The 12,420-nt window shown below is 48.0% G+C and overlaps 1 protein-coding gene across 1 annotated transcript in view; it reads right to left on the reverse strand.

Moving 5' to 3' along the window:
• Window positions 1-226: 226 nt before the first annotated feature.
• Window positions 227-12,420, reverse strand: part of Vapb (VAMP associated protein B and C) — a 57,558-nt gene continuing 45,364 nt past the window's right edge. The window contains exons 3-6 of the mRNA XM_063248115.1: window positions 8,906-9,009; window positions 5,592-5,672; window positions 3,422-3,598; window positions 227-1,578 (exon numbers count right to left, since the gene is read on the reverse strand). Coding sequence (XP_063104185.1) covers window positions 1,420-1,578; window positions 3,422-3,598; window positions 5,592-5,672; window positions 8,906-9,009 — 521 coding nt within the window. The 3' untranslated portion in view covers window positions 227-1,419. The remainder of the gene's footprint in view (window positions 1,579-3,421; window positions 3,599-5,591; window positions 5,673-8,905; window positions 9,010-12,420) is intronic.

Genomic DNA, 12,420 nt, shown 5'->3' on the forward strand with positions numbered 1-12,420 from the left:
ATTCGGGGTTTCAGCAGCTTCATTTCTCATGCTGTCATTTAAAGCCAACCAAAAAAATATATTCACAGATACATGTATGTGTGTGTGTGTGTGTGTGTGTGTGTAGTTAAATCATTAAACATATTTCTTGCTGGCGGAGCTCATTTTAAAATCAGCTTTCCAATGGCAAAACGATAATGATAAATTAATTTCCCCATACAGCAAATGTGACAAAATGACAAAAGAATTCTTAATTTTGGCATTTTATTTTTTCTTTTTAAGATGCTACATAGTTGAACAGAATTGGATTGGTCTTTTATGGCATAAAATTAATTCACAGTCAGACTCTCCATTACCACTAGATGGATTAGCTGAGGGGCCCTCCCGCCCCGCCCCACCCCGTCTGCTGGCACCCTCGCTCTGCAGCCCAACTCAGCTGCCCTGACTCCCCCAGCTCCAGCAGGCAGTCAGGACAGGCCTGGGCCCGGGAAGGAACCACGAGTGGTGGCTGCAAGGTGCTCGACAAACTACAAGACCGGCTGCTCTTCTCCACTCAAACAGGTGACTCAGAGTTGACTGTCACTGCGAACAATTTCCCACTCTAGACGGCTCCCACTGCCACCAGGAACACTGGCAGGTGGGTGACCACCCCCGGCACCCGGAGCCTCCAGAGGGAGAGCGCCAGCCCACCCGCTGGGGCCCCACAGCACGGGACCGTAGGCCGCAGCACTCACAGCACTCTCGTGACAGAAACATGAGATGAAATACATTAAATAAGTTAAATATGCATTAAACATCTCACACCGCAGTTCAGTCTCATTACATGAACCAACAGGCCATTTGGCTTGGTCCCTTCAAGAGAACAAAGCACGGACTCTTGAGTTCCACAGCGCGGGGTACGCGGGCTGGGCTCCGGACAGGCACCTGCTGCATGCTCTCGCTTCTGCGGCTCTTCACCAGTCCCAGGGAGCCGAGGGCTTGGACAGGGCTGGAGACGTGGAAAAGCGGTCTGGCTGGGAGTGGGCCGCGAGGGGGAGCTGCGGACACAGCCGCACCTCCCACTGCACTGTGCTCCGGCTCCCGCAGGCGAGGAAGTGTCCTGTGCTAAGAGGTATCCAGCAGCACGGACCAAGGCCTAGCAGTTTCCAACGAGTTACAGTCCGCCCCGTGGCCTCAATCACGGATTCCCTTGTCATTAACAGAGATCATTCATTTCCCCTCAATCACTTACTATACATTTTTAACTTTCTAAAAGATTGTTATATTATATTTGTGTGTACATGTGTGTGTGTGGGCGCGCGCAGGGAGGGGTGAATTTAAAGGCAAGACCTGTGAGATGTCATCATACGTTAATTTCTTTTTACACATGGTTATGATAAATTTAAATCCCATGATACAGTGGATCCCTCAATCCAATTTGCCATCCTTTGCATGCTGCCTTTACAAGGCAATCTTCCCTATAATGACACCAACAATAAAGAACAAAACCACCAGGGCCAGTAGCCGGGTGCTGAGGCCCTCCTCCTTCCCCGCGGCAGCGAGCGCCGCGATGGGGCCGTGGCTCTGCGCCGTCTTCCTCATCCGAAGTCCATCTTCCTCCTGCGGAGCAAATGCAGATTTCAGAAATAAGGCTCAGGAAGACAACATGGTGCCACTGTGCCGTGCAAGTGAGCGGCCGAGCCCCGGCGAGGGAAGGGCCTGCTGGAGGCTGCACCGCCGCAGCACGCTCGGCTAGCAGGGCGCTGCCGGGCCCCGGCTCTCCGGAGGCGCAGCTGGTTCGCGAATCCCCAGCCATTCCGCTTCTCTGGCCAGAGCCTGTCACCCCCTGAGCCAGCCCCAGGCCAGGCCACTCAGACCAACAGGCTCTGCTCACCAAACCCGGCAGGCCCTTCCGAAGCACACAGCACAAGCCCATGCGGGGCCCGAGGCTCCGGATGTAGCCCTGTAACGGGATTGGTACTTGCTAAGTCACCTGTTGGGTGCCATTCACTGTGACTGACCTTCGTTCACTCACTTCGGAGAGTTCCCACTTACCAGGTGCACCCCATCCAAGGAGCCCCGCGCCGCCGCCCAGCTTTCTCCCTACTTACACAGTCCCCGACCCTCTCCGCCCATGAGCGAGCGCAGGACCGGGAGGTCCTCTGCCTCCGCCTGCTGCCTGGTCGCCTTGCACTGCCCCAATGCTGTGCAGGTCCCTGACTCCCCCAACCCCGCACCACACAGCACTTGCAGGGCCAGGCGGAGGTCCGGTCCTTCTGATCTGCCCAGCGCCCGCCTGCAGCCAGGCCCCTCCCGGGGAGTGAGCCAGCTTCCCCGCCTTGGGTCTCACGCTCCGGCGGCACTTTCTGAGCTTGCCTCTGCTTCTTTCACAGACATCAAGTGCCTGGGTGCTCCTGGCGTCCACAGGGGATGAGCAGAGTGGGCCTGCCTCACACCTGTCCTCTGTAGGACCCTTTTCACATGGATTGTAATCTTTTCTGTCTCTCCATCTCCCTGCAGCCCCATCCACGGGGCTGCATGCGGCTGGGGACACGGAGAACCCGGCTGCACCTCTGAAGAGCGTGGGGGCCCGGGAGTGCCCTGCTTAGCCTAGCGTGCTGCGGCGGTGCGGCAGTACCGAGCAGGCCAGAGGAGAGCAGAGGGGGGCCTCCGCTGGTGGTGGGGCTCCTCGGCTGCCTCCAGCGGGCCCTTCCCTCGCTGGGACTCGGCTGCTCACTTGCACGGCACAGTGGCACCACGCCTTAGGTCTTCAGTCTGTGTCTGCTGTAACTGCTACAGTCTGCAAGCCAGTTTACACTTACGAACCATCTACATCACCACAGGTCTCCAAGCTCAAGAAGCATCACCTGCTGCCTTCACTACCCCCCGGGCCAGCTCCTCCTCCCGAACTAGAGAGACACGCAGGCTTCTGCCCACACTCGGCTTCCCTGTCTTCCCAGGCCAGGGTGCCTTCCCAGTCCCACTACCGTGGGGGCGGTTCCAAGAGCACCGCCGCCCAGGCCTACTTGGTCTTCACCACCGGGAACTACGCGGTGCCAGGCCTGAGCACGGGCCAGTCGTCAGCCTCTTAGTGATGCCTGCTCCAGGGAGGGGGACTGGGGCTCCAGGGAGTGGGGCTGGGAATGCATGCACAGAACCACCACTGCTGTTTTCTCACGTCACACTAATGGAGATGTAAGTGCTCCCATTTTGGGGTTTTTCCCCCTATTTTTAAAAAGACAAGTTTCAACAGCTGTGAAATTTCTGCCCAAGCATCAGTGGTTCTCACTTTTGAGGGAGTCAAGAACTCCTCTGAGAACCTGAAGAAAATTACAGAAATTTATCCTTGGGAAGGAAAAGTAAAGCAAAACCAAAAAAACCCTCCAAATTCAGATGTCCACCAGTGCTCCCTCGGAAGACCCCCGTGAGAACAGCCATGCGGCAGACAGAACAGACGGGTCACCTTGAACTGCCTGTTCTCCTCCCGGAGCCTCTGCACCTCCCCTTGCAGCCGCTTGCATTCCTCCATCACCTTCTTCACTTCAGTGTCGTCCAGAGATGAGGTCAGGGACTTAGACACTGACGGTGCTTCTGTCTTTGATGCAGTTGTAGATATAATTTTATTTATTTCTACATCATGCTGTTCAGAAATAAATGAAAGTCCAAGTATCATCGACTATGTAAAAAAAGAATCTTCAATGCAAAGTATTTCTCAGTAAATACCATACAAGGTAACAACCATACCATAAAATGTCACATTTATTCTAAAAATGGATCACTTTATCTAGCATCTAATAATCTAAATAAAGTAACTGGGCCCTAGAAATTATGAGTAAGGGCAAATAATAAATTTGGGCTGAGACTAATACTTCAAAGAAAGAAAAAGGTTATGCATATTGCACTATCAAATTCCTGCCTTGTAAAGATTAGCATAGTGTAAGGCTCAGGAGAAGCCTCAGCAGGGGAATTCCTGCCACCGTGGAGCTCGGGCTGGGTGGCCAGGGAGAGCCGCACAGGGCTGACTCCTCTCACCAGCCTAAACTGGAAAGCAGGGCTGCGCTCCAGTCTGGGGAGGGAAGCCACGTCCTGCCCGGCACCCCGCAGAGACTGGAGAAGTGCGGAGAGGAAGCCTAGGTGCTGGGGAACTTATGTGAGGCTGGATGATGAGGAGGAGCCTTCAGCCTGGGGAATTAGACGGCTAGCTCTACCCTTTCCTTCCCTTCTCTTCCCTTCTCTTCCCGGAGGAAACGGCCGGAAGGCAAGGCCCCAGGCTGCCAAGTCCACCTATCACAGAGCCAGGCCTGCGACTCAGGACTTCCACTTCCAACTGACTTTCCCATGGCAAAGTATACCTTGGGAAGTTGGGGTGGAGAGATGCAACTGTGCATTCCCAGAAAGAAGACCATTACGGTGACCAGCTAGAAGAAGCAAATACGCCATGGTTCTAACCAATCAACAGCATCCCTACAGACTCCTCTGGATTAGGGTACCGGAGTGCTTGAGATCACTGCCTTTTCCAACTCCAGCTACCAAGGGCCAGGACAGTTTTGGACTCTTCATGGGTTTTTAATTCCTTGTTTTAAATATAATTATAATCTTCTTGATTAGATGGAAGAGAGGTCCAGATGAGCATTTCAAATTTAGTTCTTCTCTTCAATGGTCTCAGCCCAGGCAAAGGCCAGCTGGCCTGTGCTTTCATTGGGAGAAGGCACCCCTCTGCCGCAGGGCACATGCAGCCATGTCTAGAGGCCTTCCTGGTTGTCACACCCCGAGGTGCTTCTGGTGTCTAATGACAGAGGGCAAGGCTGCAGTGCACAGGAGGGCCCCAGCACGAAGAATGAGCCGACCCAAAACAATGATAGGATGGGCTAAGGGCCGGGAGTTTAGCTCAGTGGCACAAGCATCTGCCTGGCAAGTGTAGGGTTGTGGGTTTGAGCCCCAGGACCAAAAAACAACAACAACAAAAAACAATGGCCTCCCTACAGGTCACCTTCCAATTTCAGAAATTTGAAATTTGAGAATTAAGGGGCTGGCGACTTCAAAACACTGACAGTGCTGAGGTTTAAAAATCCTCACATAAGGGCTGGGGATTTAGCTCAGCGGCATAAGCACCTGCCTTGCAAGCAGGCGGTCGTGAGTTCGATCCCCGGTACCAATAAAAAGTTAAAAAAAAAATCCTCACCTAAAGGTTGCTCTGACTGAAGGGACAGGCAAGGAAAAAGGAGACAGGAGAGGTGGCGCTGAGTGAGAGGGCTGACAGCAGCGCTCTGTAACGTGGCCCATAAGCTTATTCCTGTCCAGCAGGCAGAGGCAAATGAGTCCCCACTTTGGTCTCACCCACTGGGACCCGTGATTCTGTCAGCTTAGAGCAGCGCTTTGGGACTCATGACATCTCAGCAGCCAACGGCTGCACTTTTCAAGGGGAAAACTGTTCCAATTAGTTGTCTTTCTACAAAACTTTCAAGGGCTGATTTCATAAAGCCACTTACTTGTTGACTTCAGCTGATTTTTTTCTTCATACATTAGAGGAAGAAAAATAATTTGCCAACTTACATCTTGGTTTTGCAGGAGATGGTATGCAAATAAGCATCAGCTTGCAACATTCAATTACTGTTAACGATAAACATACTTACTGGTTTATCATTTTCTGCTGGCAATTCAAACACACATCTAAGTTTTGAATCCATAAGGTCTTCCGGTTTTGCCTCCTTCCACTAAAACAATTTAAATTTAATAATCAGGATATTATAAAGCTGCTGGAAGAATAATTTTCCAACTATAACTGACAATTTCAGAAAAATAGTCTTAATGAGAAGGCCCTGATGTATATCAAATAAAGAACTTAAGTCTGCTGAGATTTCAATATTTGTAACATGACGTGATTAAATACATGAGCTTTCCTGAATATTTATCACACTTCACAACCACACGCCTTGCTGCCTGGCTTCTCACAGTCTGTGCATGCTCCTCACATGACTGATCTGTGGGATGCTAGCAACAGTGAAGGTCACTGGACCAAGTGGGACCTTTCACATACTGCCTAGAATACCAGAGGTAACTGGCTCTCCTTCAGAAAATGGAATTTCCTTTGAGGACACATCCTCCTGAGAAAGTTTCAGAAGGCACCATCTTGCCAACTACCAAAGGAGCATATCAACCAGCAAGCCACTCCTTACCTCAGTGGCTGCATCAGGGCTGACCGCTGTCCCTGGAGCCACATCCACTCCCTTCAGTCTGCCAGTGAGGCACCTGCTCTCCTGATTTACCCTCCTCTCCGCAGGGCAGGAGTGGAGGACCCGGTATTCTGAGAACTACAGACCAGCTGAGCAAGTCACAATACAAAGCAGTCTACCTCTCCACAGCCTCCCCAAAACCAGGCAGGAGGAGGGAGCCAGAGCAACAATGAAACAACAAACACAAACCAGGAAAAAACTGTGTCTGACTCCAGGGGAGTGCCACACATAAAGGCAGATCTAGCTAACAGACTAGCATGCTGTCATTCAAATGACACCGAAGCACGTTCAATTTTCACAGGAAGGGGTGCAGAATATTAAGAAATTACAAACTACACCAAAACCCGTTCCTCTGTGCACACGTTCAGGACCTATGCGCCTGTGCCTGTGCCTGTGCATCAACAGAGGACCAGCCCAGGGACATCACCAGATGCTAAGGCCAACCCAAGACAGACTGCTGGTAAACAGGCTATTTACACGGTCTCAGGGCATGAGATGACTATCACAAAGCCCCTATTAGCCACAGTGGTAACAGGTATGCAGTGTCACTAAGAGATAGCTAGTGACCACCTGAGACAAAAGATCAAACAGCATCACCAACAAAGGGCCATCCCTGGGCATGAAATGCCTTCCAATGTGATACATCTGTGATGCCAACCAGAGCATGTTCTTGCCAAAAAAAAAAAAAAAATTTCACTTCAACCATGAAGAAATAACAGATGAATCCAGAATATTAGACTTTCTACAAGTAAACTAGCGTATGCTCTAGAAGCTTCAAAGTCATGAAAAACAAAAAGGGTAGGGGTCCTCTACTAGAATAACAACAACTAAAGGCCATTTTTTGAGAAACTGAAAATTGCTCACCACGGATTTTTCTATTAGATAATAATACTGAATTAAAGTTCATTTTCTTGATTATGCTAGTGGCAGTATGGCTCTGTAAGAGACTGTTCTTATTCTTAAGTACTTAGGGGAGTGACGTGTCATGAATTCTGCATTTTGCATTTAAATGGCTCTGCAGAAAAGAAAGGTTTATGATAGCAATGAAACAAAGGTGGCGAAGTGTTAATAAGCGGCAAGCCTAGTTAAGGTGAGTGGTTACTGCACTGTGTTTTCTGCTTTCTGTATACCAAAATAAAAAGAAATAAAGTGCGAGGCTCTCAACACTGATTAGGTCTAGGATGAAAGAATTACAGCTCACTATTGTTTTAGCTTTTGTTCAATTGTGTATTTCTAAATTTTCCTACAATATATTTTTGTACAAAAAGAATTTTAACTGTTATAAAAATCATCACAATAGAAACTGAAATGATCATTCAATGACACTCAGAAAAACAAATAGAGACACTGGGCCAGGCATTTACAAACACAACATTAATTCTCAGTTATGTGAGCTGGATTTTTATCTTCATTATACAGGTAACCAAACTTGCTCAAGGCCACAATGTCAGCAAAAGGCAGAACACAGCTTCAAAATCAGGATGACCCAGCTCTCGCACTTTTCAGTGTGTCTTGCATTGAAAGCCAGAAACAACATTCTCAGACGTTACCTATTTTGTACCTGTGTTTATTTGGTCAAATAAATTAACGTTAGGCAACACAGCATGTTCCAGGAAATAGACAGGAATGAATGCCTCCATGATTATTCTTACGGAAAAGCCAACCAGTTCTTACTGATTTCTCTCAATCTAAAAAACACCAACCTTGCCCTTCATTTTCTGTCTTCAAGTTAAACCTCAATAAGATGGTCAGTTATGTTTTCCTAAGACAAACAGAAAAAGCTGAGCAGAGACACTGGGGCAGGAAGATGCGTTCTGCATGAAACAGCTCTTAAAATAAAAAGTGAAAAGAGGAGAACAACAGTACAGTGTAAGGTAACGTGGCTGGCTAAACTGGGCACAGAGCAGGGGAAAGGCGCCAACCCTGCCCTCTTTTCTTAGGCTGCAGCGACCAGTAGCTTGTCCCTGGTGCCGCCATTGTTTTGCAAGGTTGCAGACTGTGGTTCACACAGCACCAGAATGTCTGTGTCATTCAAAAGCTTACTTTGGGGAGAATTTCCATTATAAACTCTCTGTTTACCAGAAATATCAGTAAGATTGCTTATTTAACTTCCACAAATGAAGTCATCCTAATTTTACCAAACTGGAGGAATAGTTAAACATATATTTATGCAGGGAAGGAATTAGGCTTAAAAACAATGAAGAAGAATTGGGCGGGAACTGTAGTCCAGCAATGGAGTACTTTCCTAGCACGCACGAGGACCTCAGCACCAAATAAAAAACAAAGAACCATGCTTAGCAGAACCAAGCCAAAAAGGGTAAAGGAAGTACACACTGCAAAGGACTCTCACGTCCTTCTGGGTTTGGTGGGGCGATCAGGAAGCAAGAAACATTCTCAACAATGGCAAGTTCTCATTTTTGGGGAACAGGTGGGGGGAAGAAAGGGAACAGTCTGCAGTCACTCAGGACACAATCCATCAGGGTCAGAAACTAGTAAAGCAAATTAAATTCACATAAGTCAGAAAAAAAATAGTACTAGGAAACTCTGTAAAATGTTAAAATTATTCATCAAAGTTTAGAAAACCCATGAAGATCATCAAATATAAACCTAGAAAACACCATTCCCCTGTAAACAATTTTGAAATGCATGCACCCACAATTCTGTACCTGTTTTCTGTAACTATTACTGAAAAAAAAAAAGCATTCAGTACTTACTACTGCTTCCATATCAGAAGTGTCAGCTGGAGCAAACATAGACTGAACCATAAACTTGTGTTTACTTTTCTCATTGGGATCATAATCGAAAGGCTGTAACATCACTGAGAAAGAAAATATTTCATTAGGAGGGTCAGAACTTGGTTATCAGTACCATTTGTCACACTAATACTTAAGCTGTGAGGTTAAGTGTGTGTGTGTGTGTGAGCACACACACGTGTGCCTTGTGAAGAAACTAAGACTTTGCAGACCACCAGAGTAAGGTCGCAAAGGTAAAAGGACTTGCCCAAGGCCAGAAAGCAAGTCGCGGCAGAGGCAGAAGAAGGGCGGAGGCCCAGGACTCAGGTTTCCTGGCTCTACCTCCCTGGCCTCGCGCGCCTGCAGACCAACCACACACATGCGCCTTGCAGAGTAGGCAAGCTGGGTGGGATACCATATACCTGTTGTGCTCAAGAAAACACAGCTTTCAATGATTTTTCAGGAAATAAAAACAGCAGCACAAGACACTTAAAGAACTGTTTCAGCTTCCCTCTACCTCATTTCCCACACAGCTAATCAAGGTAATACTTGAAATACAACTATGCTGATAGAATAGAATGCTAGAGAATATACACAAACAGGAGATGCACAGAATAGAAAAAAATACATTATCAGCCCCACAACACTCCCCTTTCTTCCTAATATGCTACCGGAATCTTAAGATCCTGGGATGAATTGCCTCCACTCACCAAAGGGCTTCCTTGGGTAGACCAGGAATTACCCCGCTAAACAATGGCTGCTTTAACGTGGCATGTGTTACAAGACTCTGGTTAAACCATACATCCAGTTAGTTTCCCTGAACATAACTTCACGTGCAGGGAGAGACTCCTGCAGCCCTGACCACAGGAACTAACATGGACGGAGTGTTTCCACGCGCCAGAAACTGGGGCCTAGTTTTTGTACTCCCCTCACCGTGGGGACTGAACCCAGTGGTGCTCGACCACTGTGCTGCATTTCCAGCCCTTTTGTTTTCTATTTTGGAACAGGATCTCACTAACCTGCCCGGGTGATCCCAGCACTGAGAGAAGCAATTCTGCTTCTGCTTCTCTCAGTGATGGGATTACAAGTGTGTGCCACCACACCTGGCTTGGGCTGTTCCTTCGGTCTATTATTTTCTCAGTTAATCCTCAAAAGTTTGGTACTACTGGATGCATGGATGTGGGGAGGTGAGGTGTCACTTTGAAGTCTGTATTTCAGAAAAATAAATTAAAGCACTGTTGCTGATTAAAAACTGGTGGTCAACTTAACACCAGCTGAATTAAATCAGCATGGTGCTTCGTGTGGATGGCCCACCTGGGGAAAGCTGCCAGCATAGAGACTCGGAGAAGAGTGAGGTGTTGTGGATTTTCCTAAGTATTGCTATTTTGAGCTGTTGGTTCTCTTGGAGGAGCCTGTCATGGCTAGCTTCCCCAATGAGTTTGGCTATTATCATCAGAGAAGCTTGGGACCTTGTCGGTGAGGTTGGCTGTGGTTCTCTTTGGGGGAGCTCTGCTCCTTACATCGAGCATCGCTTCCTGGTTCCGGAGGGGAAGATGTGTGCTGTGTACTCTCCAGGAGAAGCTCGTCACACTGGCTTCCTGGCATGTACTTAACTGTTATCATCAGGGGAGCTTGGGACCTCCATGTTGCTGAGGTACTTTTTAGGGCAGACCTAATCCTCATTTTGAGTGTGACTTCTTGGCTCAGCATAGAACCCCCAATCTACTGGCACAGCTCCTTCACCCCGCTGACACAGACTTTCTAGCTTCCACTGCTGACCTTTGGGCCTTCCCAGCGCAGATCCATAAAACAGACTGGTGTATGTCCTTCTCATGGGCTCTAGACCTCCAGTTGGACCCGTGGGAGGCCTTGTCATGGGCTCTAGGCCTTGAATCTGGACTCATGCAGGACACTGCTGTGGGATCCAGGCTCTTGGCTGAATATTCTGGGTCTTTAGCGTTATGGACAGACTTCCTGCACTTTTTTGTGTTTAACTCTGAGTGATCATATTATAAATTCTGTGTCCTGATTGTAATTGTTCTCCTCACAACCCCTGACTACAACAGGCACAAAGAAGTTAACAACATGCCTAAGGTCACACCACTGAGGAGCACAAACTCAATCCCAGTCAATCTGTGTGGAGAGATCACATTCTCGAATCACCACAAATTACCAATGGTGTCCTCTGACACTGTCAGGCTTTTCTTCCTGCATGGGTTCCTTGACCTTTCCTACTGGGTACCAGGCAATCAGTGGTACGAACTGAAATCCCCTCTTCGGGTTTCCCAGGTATTTCCTCTAAAGCCTCACAACCAACCATTCCTAAAGCAGATAAAGGGAAATGGTGTCTTTAGCCTCAGGCTATGCATAGAGAGTCTGGGACTCCACAAAGCAGAACAGCTCACTCCAGGTCACAATGTTAGGAAGCAGTAAGACAGGGAGGAAGTCAGAACCTCATGACCAAGTACAGCCAAGCAGCCTTTCCACTTCACCAGTTGTTACGGTTCGTGTCTGGACGCCCCCTCAAAGCTTCCTGGAGTCATGGGGGCAGGCTTCTAGAGTTTGTGAATGTTTCATATCCCAGTGCTGGGATTATGGGTGTGATTGTTGGTCTACATACACTGTAGCAGACACAAAGGGTCTTCCCTCTGGGCTCCTCCCTTTTTGCTCTTCTTGTTTTGCTGCTTTCCACTGCCATGAACTGTTGCCCTCTGCCATGAGCCACCCTGCCTTAGACCCAGCAGATTATGGACTGAAACTTCCATGAACTGTGAGCTAAACCAATCTTTCCTTCATAATTTTGGGCATCCAGTATTTTATCTCAGCAATGAGAGAAAAGTAACTGACACACCAGTCACTCTAACAGGATCTGGATTTGTGATGTGCACCGAAGTCCCAGGGCAGAACTTATGGAGCTATGCATGGCAGGGAATGGAAACATTCATTTTTCTCCATCCATCTTGGAGGAAAGAACTCTTCAACCTTGGAGATAGAGAAAGTCCATAAAAGTCTGACAATGTACTGGTTTGAAATGCATCAGTGCATCTAGTCCACCAGGCAGATCTGCCACAATGCCCACATGAGTGCTCAGAGCTACAAGAGGCCCACTAACAACTGTAGAACAAAATTCAATAAATGTTGGAAAGCAACCCTTACATTAACTTGTAAGGCTTGTTTATGTATGACACCAAGTCTATCTAGTAAAACAAGAATGTTCTATCTAGGTACTCAAAATCCAAATAGTAAGACCATCAACAGAAGAAACAAAAGGTCACTGCAAAATACAAGGACACTCTGCTCCAAATCTTATTCTTGCAGGCATAAAAGCAAAGTCACTCCAAGAGAAGAGGCCTTGCTGGTGGTGATGGACTCAGAGTGCAATAAACTCTTTGTCTAGGATCACCAAGCTACGGAAAGTTTTCCTGTAGATGGACCCAGAACATCATTACACACTGGGCCTGATGCCTAACCTCTGGACAAATGACTACACTGGCCAG

This window comes from Cavia porcellus, unplaced genomic scaffold (assembly GCF_034190915.1).
Source record: "Cavia porcellus strain 051 isolate PalLab524CR breed Dunkin Hartley unplaced genomic scaffold, mCavPor4.1 scaffold_5, whole genome shotgun sequence".
NCBI lineage: Eukaryota > Metazoa > Chordata > Mammalia > Rodentia > Caviidae > Cavia > Cavia porcellus.